At 35.7% G+C, this 27,870-nt stretch overlaps 1 protein-coding gene across 1 annotated transcript; it reads left to right on the forward strand.

The window, feature by feature from the left end:
• The first annotated feature begins 1,511 nt into the window (after positions 1-1,511).
• On the forward strand, positions 1,512-27,497 carry LOC129004165 (ubiquitin-associated protein 1-like). The gene is made up of 7 exons (XM_054432615.1): positions 1,512-1,674; positions 6,746-6,804; positions 7,212-7,327; positions 8,162-8,770; positions 18,934-19,125; positions 25,959-26,120; positions 27,262-27,497. Exons 2-7 carry the CDS (start codon positions 6,771-6,773, stop codon positions 27,325-27,327), a joined length of 1,179 nt encoding a protein of 392 aa, XP_054288590.1. The 5' UTR covers positions 1,512-1,674; positions 6,746-6,770; the 3' UTR covers positions 27,328-27,497.
• The last annotated feature ends 373 nt before the right edge of the window (positions 27,498-27,870 follow it).

Consider the following 27,870-nt stretch of genomic DNA (forward strand, 5'->3'; position numbering starts at 1 on the left):
ATTTCATCAAAATTTGATAAAAGCTATTGAGTTGACGGGCACATTATTCAAGTAAATCGGTCCTATGGGCCTATAGGTCTGACCATAGATAAAACATACTCCTCGAGGTTTTGATGAGTATGTTTTATCTATGGTGTTACCGAGCCGAGCCACCTATGGTAATAGCTATACTTCCCCAGTAAGGAAATTCTCTAAAAGGAAATATGGACCCACTGTCACCCAATTTGTAATAAAAAAATACCCCCGCCACAGCAAACCTGCAGACTAAGCGAATTTCCATCTACACAGCTGGAATTCCACTAAATTATTCCCTTAAAATTGTCAGATTTATTTCCTATTTAAACATCATTAATATTAATGAGTACTTAGGTTTTCTGCTACAGGGAAGAAAATAGGGGTGTTTTATTGAAATATTAATAGCTCAGTATGAAGTAAACAAAATTTCATTAAAATATGTCCATAGGCAAGCAAGCTACAACACTGTATTTTATTCTCCATAAGAATAACATGGTAATTTTAAATTTACATTATTTTGTGATTTTTCCGTAACTGTTAGGCATGCAACAATGCTCCAATATACTAAATTATTTGCTTTTTGAGCCCTACAAAATGGTTTAGAAAGAAATTGCAAAATTTTATGTTTTCAGGGTGAAAATTAGAAAAACCCATTTTTACCCCATATAAAACCCCCATAAACCCCTGTTCCCATGTCCGATCATGCTGGTTCGCGAACTCGTTCGAATAAATGTAGGTTTACACGTTTATACCAAATTTTATCAAAATCTGATCATTTTTGCTCGAGTTATCGCGCTAACGGACACATATATAAATATATATATATATGAATTTGAACGGATGGTGTTTATGGCCTCTGGGGACCTCAAAACAAAAAATTAAATCGGTCCCGGGTCCAGGTCTTACCATGAGACCTACGGTAATAGCTTATTCCCTATATGGGAAATTCGCTAAATCATAGTTGTGTGAGCCAGTCACAGAATGTGCTAGGGTCTAAATCTGTATTATATACATTATTTTTTATGCTGGCCAAGTTTCCGAGTCATAACAGTTACTATTCCTCATAATAGTTTCATTCCATCATTCCATCAGTTAGACTTCGTTAGAGGTTTGTGTATTTGACAAAAAATAAGTAATTTAGATCAGCACACGGTCTGTCGTCACATCAACTACCGTACGAGGATTTTGAGTTTTTAACTGGCGACTGAAAGGTCTAGTAGTATCAATAGTCAAAAGATAAATCTAAAACACATAGCTCACCGGTCAAGGTTAAATGATTACATAATTTCGTAGCTCATTATAACAAAATGTTATCATAAGTGCGATAGCAGATTTTTGGGATTATGAGCTATGATACGACACGGTAAATACAATAAATACTCCATGCCCTGTACTACTTTCCCCACAGCACAGCTGAAAAGTAGTGCAGCAGCTGATTCACTCCGCTTGTCCGCTGTCTTGCTGTCTTGCAAGTTGCAAAAATGCAAATCGTCTTGCCTTGCTTGACTTGACAAGGAGTCTATTTTGTCTGCGTTACAAGAGATATTATTGTTTGTATAGGTGTAATTAACGTCAAGACCTTGGTAGTTTCTTTTAAGTTCACAAAATTATACGTGTTTTTAGATCGTAAGGCAGTACAAAGTGCAGTTCGTCGGACAAGTAAGTAGTTAACTATTAACTTAAGAAGCTCTAATCAGTTTAGTCCTGTACAATTATAGAGTGGCATAGTCCTATCATAATGTCACAATAATTCATGATTTGCACAAATTTATCCTAGTAAAAAAACTTATTTTTAAATTGTAATATAATTCCGAGCACTAACTTAGGCCTTTATTCATCAAATGAATAGGCTTAGCAAAATATTACTAAGGCTATCAATAATTGTTTGTTTAATAGGCTAGGCCCTAGCTTGTCTAGTCATTGGGTGTTATTCAACCATTAGGCCTATATCTTTTAACGAGGTTTTACTTTATTCCATTATAAAATCTGTTGAAGCCAGCTTTTTATTATATATATATAGGTGGCTGCACTTTAATTTACGTCCTAGGCCTATCAAATAGCCTAGTCCCACGATAAGCCTTCATAAGATTGCTCAGTAGGAGGCCCTACTGGTAAGTTAGCTTAAATTATTTTAAAGTCAAATCTGGACAGAGCATCGCTGCCGCATGACCTCATCCTACGTTGGATGAAGAGTCCCCGAGCAAGCGATCTACCTAATCCATGAATGTGCTCGCCCCATCCGTAGGCCTACCCATCATCCAGCCTCACCCTAAAAGTCAGCCGTTTTTGATTGCTCAATCAGGTTCTCTCTTGAAGGGCAAATAGTTTCTTAAGTCCTATTATTTTTGGAATTCTGCTTTTGTGCTGTTTGAAAACACAAATACCGTAGTTTGTTTTCCGGGAATTTAAACTGAGTTTGTTTGCTTCAAAGAATTTGGAAAGATCTTAGATTCTTTCATTAGCCTCGCCTTTCAGAGTTTCGACATCCTCATGACCAGTGTTGTATTATCGGCAAAGAGGTCTCAGACATTGGACTCTGGAATCGCGTTGGTGATGTCGTTAATGTAGACCAAGAATAGGAGAGGTCCTAAGACGGATCCTTGCGGAACTCTGCTTGTGATTTTTGAGGAGTCGACATGACGTTTTTAATTTTGTGATTAGGTTTTCCTTTAATTTGGTAATCGGTTTGTCATGTACGACTCAATCCATTCAAAAACAATTCCTAAAATACCTGTTAATTACGTTCCAAGAGGCCTTTGATTTATTTTTTACTGTGGTTAAAATACTCTTATGAGCCCAATTTAACTTCCCTATTTGGATTTTTCTCCTATAGTTGTCTTAAATTTCTATTTACTTCTTCTAATCGTAGGCTGATTTTCTGTGCTTCCTGATAGAGTATTGTTGGAACATTTTGAATGTCTGCTGTCACTTGGACCTTTTCATATTTCCTGTTTTTATTTTATTTTTAACTAATGGACAGCTAATGTCAACAAAGTGATACTTTAATGTTTCCATAAAGCTATTAATAGGCCTACATCTTTTTGACATCCTTTGCGAAGTACCGTACACAGAGCTCCAGTCTTCATATTTAAGTCTAAATTTTAATTCTCTGAGATTTTCTGGGGTTATGCTTCTCTTTTCTATCGTGTTTTGATTTGAATGGTGTCTATTAGAATTATCCGCATTTGAATTTACATTTATTTTTATGGAAATGGCACGGTGATCGGAAATATGTGGTTCAACTGTTGTCTAGCATAAAATTAGCTAAAAATATTGTCTATGCATGTGCTCGAGGTCTCTGTAATCCTAGTAGGCTCTGTTATATTTGGTCTCAGGTTAAAAATTTCAATTTCATTAATGAATCTATGATAAGTGAATGATTCAGAGTAGGAGTCTATACAAATATCCGGGCTCGAATTAGGAATGGATAAATTATAGAGAAGAAAATAAAATATAATTTAGAGATTGATTGAGAAAAGGGAAAAGAAATTAGAAAGGGCCAGTTAAATAGTTAGAAGGGCCAGAGGGGTAAAATGTAGAGGAATGGAAATATTTAAATTGAAAATATGAGAGAGGGAAAAAATGAACTTACAGTACTTATTAATGGTTATAAGACAACAAGACACTGTTTTATTTTATTTACATTTTGAATGCATAATATGTTAACAATATACAGAGTTAGCAAAACGGGAGTGCCGATGGAAACCAGGTCAAGTCCCTTCAAATGCACGCACCCCCGCAGGTCTCCATCGGCACTCCCGTTTTGTTAACACTTACCTTACCTTACCTCCTTGGCCATTGAAACCTCAGAAGGTTTTTGTCCTCGCCAACGATGCTTCTCCACTCTTCTCTATCCACCGCTGTCTCAGGAGTAGTGCCCAATACAGCCACATCCTTCAGCACCTGACTCCTCCATCGCAGTCTCGGCCTGCCGAGTGGTCTTCTGCCTTCTGGTTTGTTCTGGTCCACAGCTTTAATTAATGCTGAGTTCTCTCTCCTCCACACATGTCCAGCCCATCTCAGTCTCCTGCTTTTTATCCTTGATACTACATCTGGATGGTGATACACATCTCTCAATTCTCTATACTTCCTAATTCTCCAGCCTTCTTCATCTTGAATTGGTCCGTATATTTTTCTCAGAATCTTGTTTTCAAAAATAATAAGTTTCTTTTCCCATTCTTTTGTTAGTGCCCATGTTTCCGATCCATATAGTAGTACTGGAAGAATGATGGAGTGATAGATTTTAATTTTGGTATTTTTGGACAGAGTTCTTGACTTAAGCATATTGACTAGGGACCAGTAGGTTGCTGAGGCTACAATTAGGCCTACTCTATTTTGGATTTCTTTTTCCTCTTTGTTATCATGTGTTATTGTTATGCCGAGGTATTTAAACTCATCCACATGCTCAAACTCCAAATCACCCACTTTAAAATTCTCTTTCCTGGCTACTCCTTCGGTTCTAGCCACATTCATATATTTAGTTTTTTGATGGTTTATTGTTAGCCCAACATGGTTGGCTTCTTTTATTAGGACTTTTGTTAAGCTCTCTAGATCCTTTCTGTTTTCTGCAAGAAGTGCCACATCGTCAGCAAACGCTAGCACATTAATTTTGGTTCCAATATTAATTCCTGCTGCTAACTGTTTAGTCTTTTTGAGGGCATCTTCAATCACTAAATTAAAAAGCAAGTAATAGTGTTATTTGTTAACACTATAACAATTAAAAATGAATTGTAACACATGTTACTGGGGAAAGAGGTGTATATTAAGTAAAACATAGAGAGTTAAATGAATGGTTAAAGTTTACTGAACAATAAGTATTGTCAGTATATATGTATTAAATATTCATTTAGTTTGTTGAAATATTCCTCTAGGTTATTCTGGTATGTAGATTTATAAATTGATGCAACATTAAAATGTTCTTTATTTATGGTAAAACTTATCTCGGAGCATTCAAAAACTGTTTTTTTTTTTTTTTTTTTTTTATAAGGTTCTTGTCTATTGTTGTTGGTTTAATATTTTCGATAATGTCACAGTGTATGTTTTTGAATATGGCAACTCCACCTAGGCCCATAGGCCTATCTGTACTCCCATATGCTGCTAGAAATTCATAATTTGCAATGTTTAGTGCGTTTAGGTTAATCTGATCTAATCCATGATCATTGATTATAAATAAATCGGTGTTTTCTGAGAGAAAAACTGTTCAATAATTTCTAACTAACTTATTGATGTTCTGCTAAGTTGACAATTGATTCTAGGCTACGGTAGCCTATCTATTGTACTACTGGCAAAAAGGTACCCAACAACAGACCTGTTTAGTACCCAAAACATAGCCATTGCAAAGTTACAAAACATTAGTCTTATAAAATTTTCTGCTCACAGTACTGTTACTTGAGGCTCCTAGTATTTTTACAAATGTTTTTTAAGTACTTGTATTCAAATCATAGTTTGTCACTTTAAATTATGTGTGAGTTGGTGACTCAGTCAGTAGCGCCACGGACTTCGAGCCCAAGGCAGCAATGTCCTTAAGATCCTGGTAACTCACACTACTTTTTATCATTATGGTTCACCCTTGTACTGTACTAGCTCACCCTTGCTTTGCTGGTTATGTTCCATGAATAAACCCAAAGCGAAAGCGTATGTTGACGTTGACGGGCAAATGCAAGGTTACAAGAGCCCGCTAACTATGTTTTTCTTCTTTTTTAATTCCAAATATTATGCCCACAGATGTAAATTTTGGTTGGATTTTGGCCCAACGGTGAATGAATGAGGATGGGAAGGCCAGATTACTTGTATTTTTAGTGCTCACTAATTAATTGCATGACGACTTTGTACAGTACAAATGGTTTAGCTCTCTTTAAAGACTTGAATTTGCCCGTTCAAGCAGACCATAAAAGCCTGTACTTCGAGTGTATCACAGAGCAAAGCAAAGTGTGAGACGGTACACAGTACAAGAATGAACTTTCGGCCTATTGATAAATTTTAAATGGCGACACTGGGACAAACCCATGACATTTAGGACTGCCATGCTAATGCTACCTTGGCTTTAGGCCTGCAGTCCTCCAATCTACATTGACTGAGTCACCTATTCAAGAAAGTTTATTAAACTAAATTTTTCTATTTGTTTGTTAAAATTAGCGTATTTATTAATTGAAATTTAAGTATATTTATTGATAGCAATGATGTTTGGATTCCTTCAATTGATAAGTTGCAGTATTTGTGCCTATTAAGAGTTATTGTATTGTATAACATGCTGACAAAACCAATAGATTGACCATTTCAACTTTTATAGTTCAAAATACATATTTTCAATCAAACCCTCTCTGGATGATTTATTTTATAAACTGAAATGAGGTTATAAAAGTGTAATGAGCAAGTTCAATATCTAGATTGAAGCCTTATAAGAACACTGCTAGATAGCACTTGGTCAAATTTATTAGCTACAGACCAAACCTATGGTCCGATTTTGATTAAATTTTGTATTTAGGTAGCCAATCCATATTATCTCCTTTTGTGATTTTTCAAATAAAAATAATAGTTACACCCACCGCTTTACTCATGATAAAGAGTTGTTGCCAACATAATGGGAGAAAGTAATGTCATATTGCTGATACCATTTATTTTGACTGATATCACTTTCATTTTGAGAAAGTTTTGTTTGATAATGTAAATTTCCTTTGACGTGGCCATACAAAACATGCTGTATGATTGTAATTTTTTTCTCTTTTTTCAGATGGTTCAGGAATATACATAACAAAATGGCGTACAATAAGTGTGATAGTGACAAACATGGTAGGCACTAACTTTAAGTGTTCTATTTTACCTCATAAACTTATACTTTATTACTGTGTTTTTTACAAATTAAATATTAATATGCTTTTATTTCACAAATAATTTATTGTAATTATGTATTAATTATATTATTTATACTAAAACAATGTTTTGTATTTTATATGGGACATTTTCAAATTACAGCCTATATGATTTAATTAAAATATTTGGTGATTTGTCATATTTGATCATTAATTAGATCTGATCTACTTACATTAGTAGATCAGATCTAATTAATTGTTTTTAATTGATTTTACAGATACCTATTTTGTTTGTGCAAAACACAAGTTAAGTTAAAACTGTCATACATTTACATATATATTCCATTACTCTTTTAGTCTTATCATAAGTAAATATGTTTTTTTCAGCTTCCTATATGGATGGCATACCAGTAAAAATTAGTGAGAAGTACAAGCCTCCCAAGAAGATTATTCTCCCTGGTTCAGTAGTTAATAAACTTAGCTCAGAAATATCACTTCCAGAGGTAAGATTTACATTTTTCGAGTCAAAGTTTATGTATTCTTGTATGCAGTGACATTCATTATGGCAATGGTCATTACCGTTTATGAGTGTATTTCTATTGATCCAAGTTGTCTTGCAGTTTTGGACAGCATGAGACAGTGGAACAGTTTCACTTGTGTTGCTGAATTGAGTCAATTACATAGGGAATTGGTCCCGCTTTCACTGATCTAGAACCATTCCTGTCTAACAAGCATGTTTTGTCAAAGTCAGACTTCGCTCTTTCAAATTTAAATCTTGAAAACAAGCTGTTTGTCTCCATATAAAGCTATATTTTTTTATTGTGTGAAATTAGGTTGACCTAGTTAATTGTTTGGTTAAAGACAGAAAGAGAAATCAGTCCCTTTTATGTATTTTTTTGTTGCAGCACAAATGAAGTCAGCAAGCCTCCATAAACTTAGTGCTGTGTTATAATAATATATTATTTGGTGGTATTCCCAAAACTAAAATCAACCTCTATTTAAAATTAAAATACCCTGAATAGTCATGTAAATCAAGTTGGTAACTATAAGCTCCCTAATCAGTCAAGATTTATATGACCAAATCAAATAATTATTTTTGTAGATTACAGTCATGGAAGTTATGAAAGTGACAGTATATTTAAATTATAACTGATTTTGAACTTATCTCAATACAGCATGCCCTCAAATACATTGTTGTTTTGCCATAAATATTGATTGATAAAGTGTTGTATTAAAATGTTTTCATCGGGACAATATTTATCCTATTAAATTGCAATAGGATATACAATACTATCATAGGCTAACTTATTAATTATTTTTCTGTTATTCTTTTTCAGTATGACTTTACGCTAGAAAAAAGTGTGTTGGAGAAAATGACTCAGTGGCGGCAACTGCGGCAGTCACAGAGAGATGCACGCAAACAACGGATCACAGCAGAACAACAAGCGAGAGCAGCGAACAAGACTGAAGAAGCCCCATCAACAGAACCTACCACCCCCGCCACCATCCTCACCCCCGTTCCCATCCATGCAAGTACCCATCCTACCACAAACCTTCACTCTAGTTTCAACATATCAGAGTTCGAACAAGATACCTCCAGTCCATTTGACAATATGGAACTGAAGACGATCAACGATTTGGAAGAGCTTGCTCATGTTTTACAGCCTGTTGTGATCGCTGAGAAACCTGTAGATAGTGATAAGAAAACCCCGCCCCCGCCAAGACTGAATGGGTTCAACCAGTATAGTTATGATAGTTGGACTCATTACAATGCCCCGCCAGGGTGTTACCCTCCTGGAAATTCTGTGCAATCATATGTGGTGCAGAGGATGGACTCAAGGAGCGTGCCTGACATCCTGCAGGAGCTGCGGACAGAGCTGAGGGACAAGAGAGAGGCTGAGCAGAGGACGGAGCCGCCGAGACCCTCTAGCACTGGCCCAGCTGAGGTAAGATTAACATTCCGTGATGGGATTAAGAGTAATAATGTTTGAAGTGTATTATCCTATTCATGGCATAAATAGTTATATCCGAGGTATGGCCACAATTGGTTTCATGGTAAAAAGCCTTTTTTTTCTTATTTTTTAAATTTCTTTAGACACATTTGTGCTTAGGCTATTCTATTCATCTTTGCTGTGATCTACTCACTGCAACAAATGTAGGTAATATTTTGACAGTAGGCCTACGTACTGCAGTTCCTTAGCCAATCACTGTTAAGACTTTTCTTCCCTATTGTAGATAAATTTTATCACTATTTAGACCTACCTTAGTTTTTAAAGACAGTAACCATTAACATTATTTTGTATTAACACTATTTAAATTTCACTGATGTAAGCAGAATAAAGAAAAACCTTTAAAATTGACGGACATTTCAAACATTTTTTTAGCAGCACTTTTCCTTCTAAACAGGCTTACTTAACTTAATGTGAATTATTTAATATTTAAAGCAAAATCTAGACAGCTCTAAGAGTGACTTTAAACAAAATTTAGCATTGTGCTTGGTCACTGTGTCGAGTTGAACCATAAATATTTTGGAAAATTTTAATAATTATTTGTCCTTAATAATTATTTGTGTTAATTTTGTCCTTTATTAATAATCTAAAAAAATAACATTGTCTCCAAAGTTCCTTTAAAACAGATACCGTCTTTGTTTCTTTTAAAATAAAACTAAATCTTTAGATGAAGAATTCCATTTAATGAACTACAAGTTAGTTTGTTAACAAAACAACAAGTTAACAACAAAACAAGTTGTTAAGTGTTAACAAGTTTGTTTACAAAAACAATATAATAATAATTAACAACCATATGACTTTATAGTCATATGTCATCTCCCTTCTTCACTTTTAAGTCAAGTCTTTTGGGAGGATTTACTCTTCGTGATGACTTGCTACTATCTACATCTTTAATTCCATTTCCAGCTTTACTTCCATTCACTTTACTTGCTCCTGCCGGTTCTTCAATGTCATAAAAACGTTTCTTCAAAAACCAAGAGTTCCTTCGATAAATATTCCCATCTGGAGTTTCTATAAGGTATGATCTTGGCTCCGGATCTTTTCTTAGGACTGTAGCTGGCTGCCAGTCTCTGTGTTCTTTTCTATACAGTATTTATTCTCCTTCTTCAAATTCTAAGTTGTTCTTTCTTGTTCTGTTACTGTATTGCCTGGATTTTTCCCGAATATTTTGCAATTCATTGTGAACATTTTGAATTATTTTAGGTTGCAGAATTTAATCTGTGCTAGGGAGCAGTGTCCTTGTTCTGCGCCCCATTAATCTTTGAGCTGGAGATCCAAGATTTTTCCGGGGTATATTTCTTTGATAAAGTAGGGCTAGAGATAAACATCCGTCTTTTCTTCTAGGCATTTCTTTACAATGAGTTTTGCCATACCGTTCGGCTAATCCATTTGATGTTGCAAACTAAGGGCTTGAAACCTTTTTATTGAATTGCCACTCTTTTTTAAAATTTTTGAACTCAAATGAATTGAACTGAGTACCTCCATCTGATAATAACGTTTCAGGAATTCCATGTACTGAAAACAACTTTTTGAGTTCAGTAATAACATTTGAAGATGTTGTAGATTTTAACTCAACAATGTCATAAAACCCAGAGTAGGAATCCGCAACAACGAGATAATCTTTACCAGATAGGTGACAAATGTCAGTTCCTATTTCGATCTACGGTTTAGTTGGTACTTCTGACGTACGATGATTAATCATTGATAAAGAAAACCCCTCAATATATTTCATATAAGTTTGCCAAAAAACTGTTTAATAATTAATATATAAACAGTCATATGTTTTTCAATTGTTTTGGTAAACAGAAAATAGTTTAGTATGTTGTTTTGTTGAATACAATAAAGAAGATACCTAGTTTTTGTTAAAATTTATTTTGTCATTTCTAATGTTTGATATTAATCGTCCGTGATATCAAAGGAATTGAATCACGTACAGTATAGTGACGATATCAATTGGCGACCGTGACAGGACTTTTAATTTAGAAATGACAAAATTAGGAGTTGAAGATTTAACAACTGAAATGCTAGAGAAAGGCCTGGAAGAAGGTGAGCAGAAGGGGACAGGAAGCAAAGCCTACGAGCTTCGATCACGGGTAGGACGGAATACCCAGTTGGCAGAACAAATACCACAACCTGACCCGGTGAGTATTCTACTGTCCAAAATTTCGGAGAAACTAGATATCCAATCTGAGAAACTTGACACACAGTCGGCAGATATTAATAGTAATATGTCATCTTTTATGGAACAAATTTCTCAAAACTATTCAAAATTAGACAATAGAATCGAATCATTGGAGTCAGATGTTGTCGTAACCATTGATAAAATTACGAAATTAGAAAGAAATTTTGTTGGTAACTCTGATAAGTTAAATGAATTGGAAACTAAAATTAATTACATTGAAACTAAATTTAACAATAAAATGCAAGCTATTGGAACACAGATATCCTCACAGGAAAAGACAATTACTTTGAATAATCCAGAATCCCAACTATCATTCATGCCTACTGTAGATCCCAAAATTATCAAAGACAGCCTACCGGAATTTCATGGGAGGTTGGAGGAATGTCCCACAGCGTTCCTAGCTACGTGCGAGTCTTTGTTAAAACGGACGTGTATACCGTCAGAAATATATCTGCAGATTGTGAGCCAACAGTTGAGGGGTTCGGCAGGTACTTGGTGGCAAAGCATTAAGGGTCTAAGTCTAGAATGGGACACATTCAAACATGAGTTTATGCAGAGATTTAATTCAGAGGCTGTCAAAGCATTAATCACTAAGAAATTCTTGACGGATGTTCAACCTAGTGGCATGAGAGCCGGGGTATTTGTTATTCAAAAGTTACAGTTGTTTAAGAGAATGAATGATGGTGGGAGTATTGACGAGAGTGTTACTTATATTATAGAACTTTTACATGATAAGATTAGGTCTCTAGTTAAGGTAGCTCAACCAAAATCATTTGACGAACTCAGGAACATAGTAGCAAAGCTAGACGAAGAGGTAAGCTTTTATTCCTCAAAAACCAGAACTTCGAACCCTGATAACTCCTTTAAATGTTATCAATGTGGGCAAACTGGGCATGTGAAGGCCCGTTGTCCGGAGAATTATCTAGACCAGAACCGTTCTAATAGGGACGAGAATGGTTCTAGAAGAGTTTCTAAGTCCCAAAACTACAAGTCAGAACGAACCTATATTGGTCAAATTTCTAGTGAGAGTGTGGGTAATCCCCGACCGGCAATTGGTTTACAGATTGGTGACAAATATTTTACTGCAATCCTTGAGACTCAAGCATCACATTCGTTTATTGACATGACGGTGGCAAAATTGTTAAAACCTGTTCGTCCAGACGGCGTAATTGTTGTCAAAGGTGCAGTACAAGATATAAATTACAAAATCGAAGGATTTACTTTTCTTGAAGCCAAATGTTCTCAAGAATCTATTCACATTCCGGTAAAAGTGATTAAGGATTTAATCCCGGAAATCATACTAGGGCATGATTTCCTTGTCAAATACGGTGTGTTGATAGATTATACAGCAAATGAAATAATTTTTGGCATTAAAAATAGAGTCAGATTGGGATGGTAAGAGGACAAACACTTTGATTTGGGAGCAGAATTGGAAAACAACATTTTGGATGAACTGAAAACGGGAATATTGGATCTCAATCAAAGAACAGACTTGAATAATTTACTCAGTATCTTTCCAGAAGTAATTACAGACAGAATTGGGTTCACTACTACGGTAAAACATAAGATCTCTTGTAAAGATGACACTCCTGTCAAACAGAAACCTTACCCTCTTAACCCCGACAAAGTAAAGGAAATGGATAATCAAGGGCTAATTGAACCGTCATCTTCAGGATGGGCTTCACCAATAGTATTACCCAAAAAGAAGAACGGAGACTACAGACTTTGTGTGGATTTACGTCAAGTCAACAATAAAACTATTGCTGATAGCTTGTCAAGAAAACCGGTAGACAGTGGTGAGATATCCAAAGAACTCATGGAGAGGGAATTTCCAGTCCCAATGAAGTTAAGACAGATTGAAGCCTGTTCTTATGGTGGCACAACGGGAAAATTGTGACATTGACTTGGAACTGATAAAGAAATGGCAGAATGAAGATGCAGCTTGTAGTAGAATGAAATCCTGGATAACCAAACGGTACAATAATTCCGAAGCTATCCCATTCCAGTTTAAGACATGCTATAAGAACCTTCGCTTGGAAGACAGTTTACTTATGTACAAATCTCATCTATCAGAATCTTCCCCTGTGATTGTAGTTCTGAAGTCTCAGAGTGTAAGTATTCTAGAGAAGTACCACGACAGCCCTGAAGCTGGCCATCCAGGACAAGATGAGACCTACACTTCGATTCGGCGTCGTTTCTTCTGGGTAAATATGCATCGGGACATCAAGAACTACGTCCAATCCTGCACTATTTGTGCCTGTACCAAGGCTAACAACCAAAAAGCTAGTACAAGCATGAGTGGACGTCGGCCACTTTTCCTTGGTCGGGAAATAAAAAGAACTGGTGATTGGAACTTCATGCATGAAAAGTCTCCTGAAACTATGAATTTGACTGCATGGCATAAAGAAAACGTAAAACAAATCAAACATATGAATCGACAAGCCGAAGAGAGTTCGAAGAGCAAGAAGCAGAAGACCATAACGATGCTTCACCTGGGTATAACTTAAGGTCTAGAAAGAGGAAGATTTGAAATATATATTGAGGGTTTTGGGGAGGATGATTGACGTACGATGATTAATCATTGATAAAGAAAACCCCTCAATATATTTCATATAAGTTTGCCAAAAGACTGTTTAATAATTAATATATAAACAGTCATATGTTTTTCAATTGTTTTGGCAAACAGAAAATAGTTTAGTATGTTGTTTTGTTGAATACAATAAAGAAGATACCTAGTTGTTGTTAAAATTTATTTTGTCATTTCTAATGTTTGATATTAATTGTCCGTGATATCAAAGGAATTGAATCACGTACAGTATAGTGACGATATCACTTCTTGCTGTAATAATTTTTCCTCGTTATTATCTTTTTGGAACTTTGAGCATATTTTGCAGTTCAAAACATAATTTCTGATTTCGTTCGTCATGTTAGGCTAGAACACGTATTCTCGAGCAAAATTTAGTGAGTCTTGTATTCCTCTGTGTCCTAGGTGGATCTGTTTTAGTGTAAGTGGACGAAGATGCATGGGCAGCAATATTTTTTCCCCTTTAAAAATTATATTTTCATGAACAGCTAGTTCATCCCGATAATTCGAATACTTGTGTAGCTCTTCTGGCAATTCAGATTTTTCTTCAGGCCAACCACTTAGAATGATGTGCTTAAGTTTGGAGAGTTCAGCTTCTTTTGCTGTGAGATGTTGAGCCTCCTTAAGTTTTTCTTTTGGCATGGATATTACCAAGTCTACTGCAAAAGAAAGTTCTTCTTCAGGAGTAGCCTGATTTATGCAGTCTTTACTCAGTGTGTCCGCAATATATAATTCTGTTCCTTTCTAATAACCAATTCTTGGATTGTAGGGTATTATCTCCATAACGATACGCCTAACTCTTGGAGGGGTGTCATGCAAGGGTTTTTTAAAGATCGATTCAAGAGGCTTATGGTCAGTTTCAACTACCTGACCTTGTGATCCCCATACATATTCGTGAAACTTCTTACATGCAACTGAAATTGCTAGAGCTTCTTTCTCTAACTGGCTGTAACTTTGCTGTGTTTTAGTTAGAGATTTGGAAGAGTATGCTACTGGCCGATTTTCCTGTAGGAGCACTCGAGCACTGATGCAACAGAATGTGAGCTTGCATCAACTGACAATGTTATGTATGGGAAGTTTTGGGTCAAAGTAACGGAGCAAAGTAACCTCGTCCTGGGATGTGAGAAACGGGGCAAGTTAGCCCCCAAAGGGGAGGTAACTGCTCGGTGTCGGAATCGGCATTTCAAGTAGGTCATAGTTATGGACGACTGGGCAAGCCAGCCTCTTTGGGTTTACCCAAAGTGAGAGTCCCCAGTGACATTCCCCCCATCCAGGTTGTGGGGGGTGTTCAGCTCTGCAAGAGGTGGAAGTGCGACACCAATCTATCACCTGCCTGTAGCTATGATCCTTTGGGCTTCGGCCCGCTTGTTGATGTGCGACTGGCATTCAGTGTGGCAAATCCTCGACTTTGGAAGTAGCCTTCCTGGAGGTGAAATCGGGCGAGTACCCGTCAGCTCACGGGGACACTCAAGGGGAACGTAACTTTCCGCAGTGTGAGGGCAACGGTTGGGCGCACTCCATCAGCCAATCCCTGTCTCTGAGACCGGAAGGTATGGTTATCTAGAGTGTGGGGGGTTCTCCCTGGAACCTCAATTGGGCAAAGGGTGTCGCCACCTTTGGTGGATAGGTTCATCCGGGTGGGACCCACTTCTATTCCTGCCTCCTTTTGGGAAACCCTGATGGCCTGGCAGTGATGTTGGGCTTGATGGGCAAACGAAGTAAATCGGGTGCTGGGTTCAAGCCCGTTGGGGGTGTTCAGGGATCTATCGCCTTGGTCACCTCTGGTTTCCCAGCAACTGGGTAAGGCCTCGATCGGGTAGTGGTGTAAATAGGTGGTTGGGGTTCCCCCCATCAGCTTGCTGGTGGTTCCCTTCTTCCTGGCTTTGATGGCGGGTTCTGCCTGTCAGGGATTGGATAAGTCCCGAGTGTTGCTTGCACTAAATGCGTCAGGGCATTCCACTATGGTCCTTCTGGGTTTCGCACCTGGGGATCCCAGGTGGTGTGACGCAAGTAGCCGGTATCCCTGGTTAGGATTGAGGAGTAACCCTCTCTCCGAAGTGTTGCTTCGGCAGCCGGTGAGCCTGATGACCTTAAGTCATCCTCCCATGGTGTGCCAAAGGTCGGTGCGTATGCTTCGGCCTACATCATGGGCCTTAATTTGCCAAAATCCTTTTCTGCAATCTAGGAGTGTGAAAAATTTTGAGCCATTTAACCTAGATGCTATTTCTTCTAAAGTTTGAAGTGGGTGATGGCGACGTTTAATATTTTTGTTCAAATCGGTTGGATCTAAGCAGATTCAGACTTTGTCTTTTTGGCGTACAACAACCATGGGGGATACTACAGGAGTAGGTTCAGTTACAGGTTTAATAACACCTAACTCTACCATGTAATTAAGGTCACGCTTAACATGTTCTCTTAATGCAAAAGGAATTCGCCTAGCTGGATAGATTTTAAGTGAAGGATTGTCAACTATATCAATGTCATATTCATAATTGTTCAAACACCCTATCCCATTGAATAGATTTTCATCAAGATTGCTAGCGTGTAATTCATGTACCCTTTTAACAAATCCCAACGTCTGACATGAATCTCGACCTAAAATCGCTGGATAATTTCCATCAACTACAATAAAGTTGACTTTTTTTGTCGTTGTTTGTTAATTGTTTCTACAGTTGCATTACATTCACCAAGCACCGGTAGCTGGTTATTTGTGTATGAAATCAAATGTTTAATCTTAGAACCATTAATTTCTAAACTACTATTTAATGCAACAGTTTTACTTATTACATTACATTGAGCTCCTGTATCTAATTTGAAAAATACTTCTTGGTTCTTGGGAAGTATTAGGATTTCAGTCCAATCTCCTGCTTTTTGTTTTCTTTCGTTAGATAAGGAACTAATTAATGTTACCTGGGGCCCTATTTTTGAAATGGTTGACTGTTGAGTTGAGTGTCGAGTCATTCTATTTCCAATCGATTCAAATTTTTGAAACGGTTGACGGTGGACTTATACAACCAAAACTACTCAACACCTATCGAGCTGTTGAGTGGAGGTTGACAGGTTGACTGCACTTTCTTCTTCCTCTCTTTCGGCAAAAAATTACTCTTTTTGAGACGACGCCATATTGTTTTGTTACTGCTTTAATTTACTAATTGCGATTTAGAGGTTATGTATTTGTTGTCAATGTATTAGCACCCAATTATGCGTTTGTTTTCTGTAGAATAATCGCATTTTTATTTTATTTACTGTGTCAATACTAGACTATTTAATCAAGGGTTTTATTCTTGTTGGAATGTTTGAAATAGACTAGGCATACTAATTGAACTTATTATAAGATAATTATTGTTATTAGACCTATGATTTAAGGTATTAAAGATTGTGGTAGAGAGAAACAATATCATAGTTTGTTTCAATACTATTCACCTAATAAAGGGATCAAATTAATTTAAGTTACGATATGCTTCCAGTGCAATGGCAAATAGCCGCTTTAACCTAAATAAAAAACAATTAAAATTAACATAAAACAAACCGATGAAGGAAACTAAAATAAGGTGATGTGTTCCGAAATAGAGACGAAGAAAGCAAATAATAATGTATTTAGGATGAGTGTAGGACCTAAAGTAAAGTGCAGCCTATGCCTAAACTTATAACTAGCTACACCCTAAAACAAACATCCATAGTAAATTTTATTTTTTATACTTAAGTTTATTACTTAAGTTAAGGTACTTTGCAATCACTAAGATTAAGCAAGACATAACCTCAATCTCAATCTCTCAAGAACGGAGTTGACAGTTTACCTCAGTGTCTCGAAATATGGCAGATTGAGATTAGCTGCCAGATTTTAGAGTAAGAAGAGGTTAAATCGAAGTCCGCAAGAACTCTGCTTTGTGATTGGTTCAAAATGACGTCATCTGAATTTTTGACGGTCGTATGCTCTACATTTCCACCACGAGTCTCTCAACTAGTGATTCCCAACTCGCTTCCCAACTGTTGGGTTTCAAAAATACCAAATCATGTTGTTGGTTGAGTTGAGTGCTGACGATTGACTCAACTGTCAACCATTTCAAAAATAGGGCCCCTGGTCTTAGTGTTGAATCGAATATACTTCACCATGTTCATCGGAGTCCTCAGTTTTTAATGATTTCACTCGATTATTTGGTTTTGAGCGTCATACCTTAGAGAAGTGGCCAAGGATACCACAGTTAGAGCACTTCTTTTGGTAAGCAGGACAAGCTCGAGGGCCATGGCGATATCCGCAGCGACTACAAGTGAAGGTGTTATCCTCTTGTTTTTTTCTTAGTGTTTTTTCTTCTGGCTTCTCACATAAAGTTTCTTTTCCTTTAACTGCATATACGTTGCAGCATTTCTTTTCAGACATTGTAGATATCTGAAATTCTACTTCTTCAGAAGTCTTACAGATGTTTATTGTCTTTTCAAGTGTCAAATTTTCTTCATAAAATAGTTTTTGGCGAGTGTTGTCATGATTGATTCCGCAAACCAGCCTGTCTCGTAATAAGCTATCCTTCATTGTTCCGTACGAGCATTTATTTTCTTGGTTAGAGGCTTTAGTTAAAAAATCATTAAAAGTTTCTCCTTTACCCTGATTTAGATTTTTGAAAACAAACCGTTCATATATCATCCAAGCTAGTAGATTTTTCATCAATGCCAAAAGACTCAAAGAGTTCAATTCCATCTTCTCCAAGTACTGTCATAAAAGTAGCTATCTGTTTCTCTAATGTTCTCTTCTTCAAATTGACAACAGTAGTATACTACTGAAATTGTTTCCGCCATAAATTCCACTTCTTTGTCATTTCACTACCACTGGTAACCAACAGTGGCTTTGGTGGTCTTATGTTTATTGGCAAGTCTTGATTATTCATCTTATCATTATCATAATCAATGTTGTCTGTAACCTCTCTGAATGGAGAACATTGTCTTTCTTTATTCTTATTTCTGGTTCTTTGTTACCACCATGGTTATTTTAAAATAAAACTAAATCTTTAGTTGAAGAATTCCATTTAATGAACTACAAGTTAGTTTGTTTACAAGTAAGTTTGTTTACAAAAACAATATAATAATAATTAACATTTAACAACCATATGACTTTATAGTCTTGTTGACAGAACTTGTAGATTAAAGTTGCTGGATTCAAGAAAAACATAGGCTATTTTTGTTTAGGTTTAAATAAAATGTCTAAAAACTATCAATTATTTTGGAAACTCCTCTTATAAGTTTGTTAAATAATAATCTTCAGAAAATTATTATGTTTCCCTATGTTTTGGCAAGTGTAAAACATAAGCCTACAGAGCTTACCACTTTTCTTGTTCTCCCCAGATGTCCAGCAGGAAGACTGCGGCAGAAGTTAATGCCAGCTGGGTGTCAGCTGAGCAACCTTCTACACTGCCAAACCCATATGCTCAACTGCCCTCGACGTGTCAGCGCCTGTGTGATCGACTGGCAGAGATGGGTTTCCCCCTTGCTAGGGTAGCCCGTGCCACCAAGTTGTTTGGCGATGATGAGACACGAGTATGTTTGTTGATTTTAGTGAAGTTTAGTAGAATTGAGGAAAGCCATTTCCTGATAAAAATGAATAGTATTTTTGAAATTGTAGGAAATGTTAGAATAAGTGATTTTGAACATTAGTTTGTTTTAATAAAAAATCCTGTGGGGAGCAAGCTGGCGTAGTGGTTAGAGCACGGGACTTCAGTCCCTGAGGTCCCGGGTTCGATCCCCGCCAAGTCACGAATGGATTTTATCTAAGTGATAATGCCGCAACCCCTAGGTCTAGCCTGAAGAAAAACAACCCCAGGCTCCTGCCGTGTGTGCTCGAATTGATCCGCGGTCAGAGGGTGGTTTTGGACCATTCAAACTGACCCGGGGTTCTGGTGGGTAGATAATAGGGTCGCTTGAAACTTGTGATCCGACCCGCGATTCGTTAAGGGAGGCATGGGAATTCTCCCCGTCCTCTACAGGAAAAATAAGTTGAGTAATAGACTTAGTATTTTCTTATATGCCCACTAATATGATTAAGCCTATTAGCTAATTTTAGCAATTTAATTGATTCGGCTTAATATAGCTAGCCTAGTTTGGTCTTTTATTTAGTTTATTGTGTGTATTCAATTCCGTCTAAATATTCTATAAGTTTCGATATCTACAATTGGTTTCTACAATTGGCAGAAAGTTAACATACTAATTTTGTATTATGGTTGTCAATTAATTGTTAATTAATTTACTTAATTACAATTTGGTTTGCATTCAAAAAGTAAACAGTTTTGTACAACGTATAATCTTATCACCATAAAATAAAATAAATCGTAAAATGAAATATTCATATTAAATAAATCGTATGTATTTTAGTTTGTCTGTCAGCATCTCGTAAACACATTACTAAACCATCCTTGCAATCGTAACGCACCTTTAGAGAGTAGTTGATCTCTGGCTACAAATGTTTACTTTTAAACTATTCAATTTTACTGCAAATATTTACTGAGAGTTGCTATGAAATTCTTCAAGTTTAGTGCTATGACTATGAGCGTTCAATACGGTTTTCAATACAGTACAAGTAACTCTATCAATGATTAAATTAAAATATAACACTAATACTATTATATCCTAAATCTCACTCAAGTTAACAACTTACAACAATATCAAGTTTTTTCAAACTGCATACTTAGTCTCAACCGGGTCGCGTTTTCGGAATTCTTCACCAAAATATACATCGTTACGCAAGACATTTTTACAGTGAAGATGTTAGTCAAATTCCTTATAGGCTGAGTGTGTCTGTGTATACCACCTCCCTCTTCCTATATAAAATATCCTATATCCCATGGTTTGGATACTGAAAATAAAGGTTTTGGACTAGGCAGCGTAGGCCTACAATATGCATGTACCTACATGAAAATATTAAATTTTATTCAATATTTCATGGTTTTCTAAAACAATCTGGGATATTCTAGGAGGTCTTATAACTTTATGAATTAACTATGGAAGTGCGTGATTAGTAGTTAAACTGGAATGCTCTTGAAAGAATATTCCAGATTTGTCTAGATTGTACTAAAACTATAGATTATCTTACAGTATTTTTCATCATTCAGGAGTTTTTCTTATTAAATATACACACCAAACAATTTTGTCCCATTTTTTCCCCACCGTCCTTGGACCTTAAGCTTTAAAATGAATCCTCAACCATGCTGCCATGGAGCATGGCCATGCTACCTTTTACGTAGCTTGAGATATTTAATGGGAACCGATTTGCTTACGGAATTAAATTTTGATTGATTTCATATCTTTTACATAATATGACTCAAATTAAATACTAGCATTGAATATTGGATACTGAAGTAGATCTATATGGACCAGCTGTAGCCAATTTTTTTTTTTTTCGTTAAAAAAGAACGTAGTTGTGTGAGCCAGCCACAGAATGCACTAGTGACTAAAACTGTATTTTCTACTTTATTTTTTGTTTTATTAATAGCCAAAGATATTTAAGCCTTAATACTTTAATACGTTTATAATACGTTTTCAATGAAATGGCGACCATACAAATTAGGCATTTTAAGCCAAGTATGAATGGAGATGAGTGTAGAAAGCCAATTCTATACTTTGTAGTAAACCTATTTGTTGAAATATGAATCAAGAAACATGAATTCGTACTGAATACTTGTACGTAAATGCATAACTTTCATTTTGCGCAAGGGATTTAACAGAATTCGTTTTTATTTTTTTATGATTTCAAAGTACAATACAATAACTTGTGTATTATAATTAAAAATTACAATATTATTAATCATACTACATTTTTAAATTTTAGAAAGCAACAAAAGACAACAAATGGTACCAACAATAATTTACAACAAACGATGTATTATTTTTAAGGACAGTATAAAGAACACTGTAACAAATAGAGTTACACACGAAATCTCACGTAAATGTTAGCATTCTATAGGATTAACATAGACGCTTTGAGAGCCCTGACCCTGGGTCGAAGCACTCGCCACACACTGAGCTCAGCTTAACCCTCCTGGTGTCAACCGTTGATGCATCGACGGTAAGGACACGCTCTGGGGTGTCAAGCGTCAATCAATCGACGGTGGTGCAGACTGTTACATTTCGTGTAATAACTCGCTCAATTTCGCTCCAAATCCGACTGAATTCACATCACTAATAATCAGCGGAAAAAAGGCTTTATTCTGACATCTGTCTCTAAGCTTTCTCTTTTGCCTGTCTCCAGATGTTATGAGAAAAAAAATCAATGTTTACGTTTCGTTGCCGTCGACGGTGTCACTAGTTGATGTTGTTTACAATTGGTTTGTTATCGTTTACTAGTGGTTTGTTATTTAATTTTATGTTGTGAAAATGGATAGTAGCGATATTAGAGTTTCTTTAGATGAAGATTTTAGTGATGCAGACTCTGTTGTAAGTCACATTGAAGTGCCTGATGATGTTTCATTAAACCTACTTGATTTTTCGTCTGGAAGTGGTGAAATCTAATGATTTCGCAACTGTTCTTGTATTATATTATATATTTTGTCATATAGCTAACCTAAAAATTAAGCTAAGCCTACTAAAATGCATGTTATCTTTTTTGTTATAATATTTAGAAATAAATAGCTATCTCAGATTTTTCATATGGTTAAATTTATTTCTAAAACAAGGGGCACGAACATTTAATTTTTTTTCTCAAAGCATCTTTTACTCATCAAATATGCATGAAACCCAAACATCTATGCTGCATTGTGATATAAGTGTATTTAGCTTCACAAAAATATATAACATGGTATAGTTCATCAGAAAAATATATTTTTTATAACATTTTTTAAACATAATGCTGCGTAACGCCCAAAAATCGCCTGACACTACAGAAAAAATGACAGACACCAGGAGGGTTAAATAACATACAAAGATTTAAATTTAAAGACTTTTAACTTTCCAAATTCGTTGAAAACAGGGTAAGTTATAATCACTCAACAGAACCCTATAGGTAGCAATGTCATTGATCATTGATCATTGATGTATCTCTGTTAGTTTGTACTATCAATTAGTTTTTACTAAGTGAAATATTTTAAAATATGATAGCAATATTTATGCCAAATCAACTAAATTGCTAATTAGGCTAAATCATATTAGTGGTCGTATAAGGAAATACTTATTCTGTTGCTTAACTTATTTATCCTGGAGAATTTCCCGTCCTCCCTCAACGACTCGCGGGTCAGATCACATGTTTCAAGTGACCCTATTATCTTCTACCTACCAGACCCCCAGGTCAGTTTGAATGATCCAAATCTACCCTCTGACCGCGGATCAGTCTGTATGCAGCTCTCTTGCCTAGCGTCCTAGGACAAAAAATAAATAAATAAAAATTGCTAGGGGTGTGCGAAGCAGCAAAAAATTTTCGATTCGAAGCAACGATTCGATTCAAAAGATTTTCGATTCGATTCGATGCAACTCGATTCGAAGCAATACGGTATTTTTCTATTCATAATTGTCAATTGAGTGGATTAACAATAATTAAAATTTATCACATTTGTGTAATACAAATTTTTGTTGATGTGGTATTAGGCCTATTCATACTTACATATGAATTTTAGGTGAAAAAATATTTATTTTCAATCATATGTATTAGAATAACTGCTGGAAATACCAGTGAGCTGCTTTACTTGCCTATTTCATAATTTTTACTTGGAATTGGCTCAACTGCAAGAAAGAAGAAAATATTTTTTTTATCAAGACATTCATTCTCATTTTAATAACTGTTTAAATAACTAAATAGGTACCGGTAGCTAAATTACAACAAATTTGAATGGAACTTAATATAAAAAGACCATTAAGAAATAAATTTACATATCACAAGTTTAGGGCCTGAGGACCGGCTTCAGGACTGCAAGCAAGAAGAAAATAAAAATAATATGTTTCCACCATGCAACATGTATCATTCATTCCCTGCCTCCTAACCTCCTTAGTATAATAACCTCACACTTACATTATTTGTTACATCATCATAAATGAAGAATTATTATTGGCATCAGTAGGCCTACAGCTTTACATAGGCATTATTTTTATAGGGCCTAAAATAGTAATAGGCTAGAAGCAACATGTCAAGTGGAGAACTCATTGAAGAAAAGATATTGTGTAAACTAATTTCCTATAAAACTCAAAAACAGTAAATAACATACAAACATTGTTTATGGTATAATTAATAAGGACTAAAAAATGCATATCATGTCATACAGTAGTATAGACCTACCGGTACTGCAAGATATTAAAATCCTAAAACAACTGATTTTGATAGCTAATGAATGAAAAGAATTAAAAATCCATAAAATAAAGCTAAACAATATCACAACTAATTAGGTACCCGAAAAGTAACTCTTAAATAATATATAGAAGATTAAAATAATATTAAATCAAGAGACAAGAAAGTTAAATGCTATCTTCTAGTGCCCTTGGCAACACAGGTCAATGTTTTTAAACTACCCTCAATGTTTTTGGAACAGCAGGGCCTTTTTCTCTTAAGGAAGGGTAGTAGTATGTCAACAAAAACAATGAATCAGTCTCACCAGCCAGGCCCGGGCAACGATGTGTGAATTCAAGGTCATAGACCCTCCCCCTCCCCTCTTACACCACCCGGTTGCTACCCAGTTGCTTCAATTGCTGACAAAATGCAAGTGATGAAACAAGGAAGTAGAGACAAAGAAATATATTTCTTTATTCAAAAACACAAAACTGTTAGAGATTATTTTCAAAGAAATTAATTCAATGTAATTTGTGAGTTGTAAATATTGTATTGGATCTTAGAAATATATTTTTTTAACCCTATTTAACCAAGATACAGATCTGTTCACTATATCAGATATTTCTTTTGTTTATAATTTATTATGTAAAATACTAAAATATATTTTTAATTAGGTATTGAATGAACAATAAATGATTATACTAGTATGTCTGGATAAATAGTCTTTCTATTCTTTTGACTTTGTTTTCTTTGCACTGTTAGTGTTGCGTCACGGCTTTTGTCTTGTTACTCTTATCAGTAGACGACTAGACCTGGCTCTGGCTAGTGGCAGTGCGGCAATTGCTCTGTTGTGTCTTTATTCTTAAAGGTCGTGAGCCAACTTAATTTTTAATTCTCATTTGAACATTTTAATTCCTCTGTAATAGATATAATAATATAAGAGTGTTTCTTTGGAAATAAATTATTCTTTTTTTTCTTTTGCCCCAACAAAAATTCGGGGACGGGGACCGACAGACACCTAACAAAAATACCAAATGTATCAGTCTATAACATTGATCTTACTAGTTAAGTATTAAGTAACAATTTTTCAGACTTATTTTTAAAATGATTTTGGAGTAACCTACCTTGTTTTGGCTAGGTTCACAGTAGTAAAATATTTCACACACTGCTTACATCAAGACAAAAAACAAAACCTCTAATCATTTGCAATGTCAAAACAAAAAAATATAAAACAATTAAAGCTATATTTAATGCAAAGAATGTATTAAATAAGAACGCCTTCGTAAAGGAAACGCAACAGCAACGCGCTCCTGTATTGCGGGTATTGCATTGACTTTCTGCAGGCGTTTTTCGTATATGGATACTGACTCCCTCGTGAATCGAATCGTTTTTTGACCACCACTGAATCGAATCGCGATTCGATGCATCGAATCGAATCGAATCGAAATTTCGATGCATTTTCGATGCATCGCACACCCCTAAAATTCCTGTAGTTAAAAGGTACAGTAGACTCCCTCTTATCCGGACTCCTTGGGACCGAGGCCAGTCCGGATAGTGGGTTTTCCGGTTAAACCGACGTCCCCAAAAAACTTGTAAAAAACAGACCGTTTAAATGCGTATTTGACTTAAATTTATGAGAGCATTGTTAAGACACGTGATCACTGGTTTCAAATCTTTCCCACGAGAACGGTCGTTTCAGTACCGCCCGTTTCCTGCCGATCTAGTCCGGTTTAACTGATATGCTGATAAAAATTGTCCGGTTAAAGAGATGTCATTTCTGCTGAGTGTAGTCCGGTTAAAAGGTGTCCGGATAGGAGGGAGCCTACTGTAGGTATGTCAGATAAATGTTAAGGTATATGTAGGCCTAATGTAATTGTAGTCTAGTTTTTTGTTTTTGTTGATTTTATGCAATCACTGCAACTTTATGTCTAATTCCAACAAATTTATCAACCAGTCAACCTGGATAAAATCTATTAAGTGCAGCACTTCTCTGACACAAAACTTTAATATGACCTTTTTCTAAATGATGGAGAAAACAATCATCATCTGTGTTAGCTTTAGAATGACTAATAAGAGATGAAGACAGTTTTTATTGAAATGATATGCTAATGGATTGCAACACTTGTAGGTTGTAGAGTTCCTAGTACAAGTGCAGAGGCTGGAAGAGCTCAAGTTTTCTGGTGACAGAGCCGAGCAAGCACTGGTGGCCAACGAGTACAAGGATACAGAAACTCTGGAGTATCTTCGTACGCAATCACAGCTGCTAGACCTGGGCTTCTCCGAGGACCAGGTATGGGTTGAGACAGTTGACTAGCTTTTTTTCTGTTAATGAGTTTATAAGCGAAATAGTTTAACTGTAGAATGTCAATAATCCGGATTTGTCTCTTGCAAGAAATAACAGTTTGAATGGTTACTTGTCAATCACAGGCCCAAAACAGTATACAATGCATATACACTAGAATTAGGAAATACAATTTTAAGAATGTTCATGATATTTTTTGTGAATAGTGAGGTTATGTAACATTTATTAATTTAGAGGTATCAGTTGACCATGATTGATCCACCTCCTGGTTTATTATGGCTCTACTACTGTGCTTGGGGGAGCAAGCTGGTTAGAGCGCAGGACTTCAGTCCCTGAGGTCCCAGGTTCAAATTCCGCCAAATCAGCAATGGATTTTATCTAAGTGATAATGCCGCAACCTCTGGTCTAGCCTGGAGTAAAGTGAAAAACAATCCCAGGCTCGTGCCTAGCGTCTTAGGACAAAAAAAAACTACTCTGCTTAAACACAAAAATATTTTGAATTCATCTCTCTTTTAGACCCTTTACTGTACCTGCAATAGAAAATATACAGTTTAAAGAAGTTTTTACTCAATTAGTGTGTGCTGGTCATTTTTAAAGGTAGTTTTGATAATCCGGATATTTTGATAATGCCATCAAATAGTTCTGTCATCAAAATTCTAACCCTCACATAGTAATCAATTATACTAGTGCTAAAATATATCCAGTTAATGATACTGAGGTATTTTCAAACATTTTAGTAAAATAACAGGTACAAGGTGTTTGTAGGCCCTTTTGAATCTATTTATTTGGCTCACCTGATTTTAATCCATCAGAATATTCCACATAACCTTTTAAAAGTAACAAGTTTTTCTATGACTTTTTTATCAAAGCTGGCTGAAGGAGTGTGATTCTGGTATCCCTTTGATCTCAGCAATGTTTCGTACCTACTAGTACCATATTAACCACCTAACTTCACCCCAATGTTACAGATGCATTATAGATTAAACATGGTACATTACTAACCCCTACAATTCACCCAAATTTTGCAGATTATATAGCTCAAGTTTTCCCGAGACCTAAAATTACTGTTTCATTTTCCTAACTGTTTGTTAACATACCTGTTATACAATATACTTCTATGTTGTTGCAGGTGATGAAAGCTATAAAGGAGTGTGGTACTGACCGAGACAAAGCACTTGATTGGCTGATCTCATAGCATAGGTCGGAGATCATCAACTACCATACACTGCTTAGCCTTGTACTTCATTCACCCCGTCTTTTTAGCCTAAGCATACGGAAACATTATTTAAAGTATTTATTTTTCAATTAAGTAATTTTTATTATGTGTGATTTATTTATTTTTGAAATAAACACAAGCGTTGTTAATTTGTCCTTCGTCTCAATCTCCTTACTTATTTTAGGTTTTTGTGTGATTTGTGTTTTGTTAAGTTTATGTTATTTTGTATGCAAAACATTTATAATTTTAATATAGGAGTGAGGGAAAACTCCCAGTATCATGTTCACTCCCCCCCCCCCTGAAATTCTCAAAAAATTAAGTTTTTAACAATAACTAACTGAGGCTTTTTAACCTGCTAAATAAATCTGTGTTTATTTCTGATGCCAGTCGAACGAACATTTTTCATAATGAAAAGAATCAAAAACTACTTAAGAAACAGGATGAATGACGAAAGATTAATTGATCTTGCACTCTTGTCCATTCCCTACGACAATGTCAGTGTTTCACCGAAACAAGGACTGG

Source organism: Macrosteles quadrilineatus, unplaced genomic scaffold (genome assembly GCF_028750875.1).
Source record: "Macrosteles quadrilineatus isolate MER2022 unplaced genomic scaffold, UCM_ALF_1.0 Scaffold_9__3_contigs__length_116548681, whole genome shotgun sequence".
Classification (NCBI taxonomy): domain Eukaryota; kingdom Metazoa; phylum Arthropoda; class Insecta; order Hemiptera; family Cicadellidae; genus Macrosteles; species Macrosteles quadrilineatus.

What these genes read in the sequence shown, in the direction of transcription:
- LOC129004165 (XM_054432615.1), top strand. Translation starts at nt 6,771, where the DNA reads ATGGCGTACAATAAGTGTGATAGTGACAAACATG. An exon ending in GTGTGATAGTGACAAACATG is followed by an intron (nt 6,805 to 7,211) that starts GTAGGCACTAAC and finishes TGTTTTTTTCAG; the next exon opens with CTTCCTATATGGATGGCATA. An exon ending in TGGGCTTCTCCGAGGACCAG is followed by an intron (nt 26,121 to 27,261) that starts GTATGGGTTGAG and finishes ATGTTGTTGCAG; the next exon opens with GTGATGAAAGCTATAAAGGA.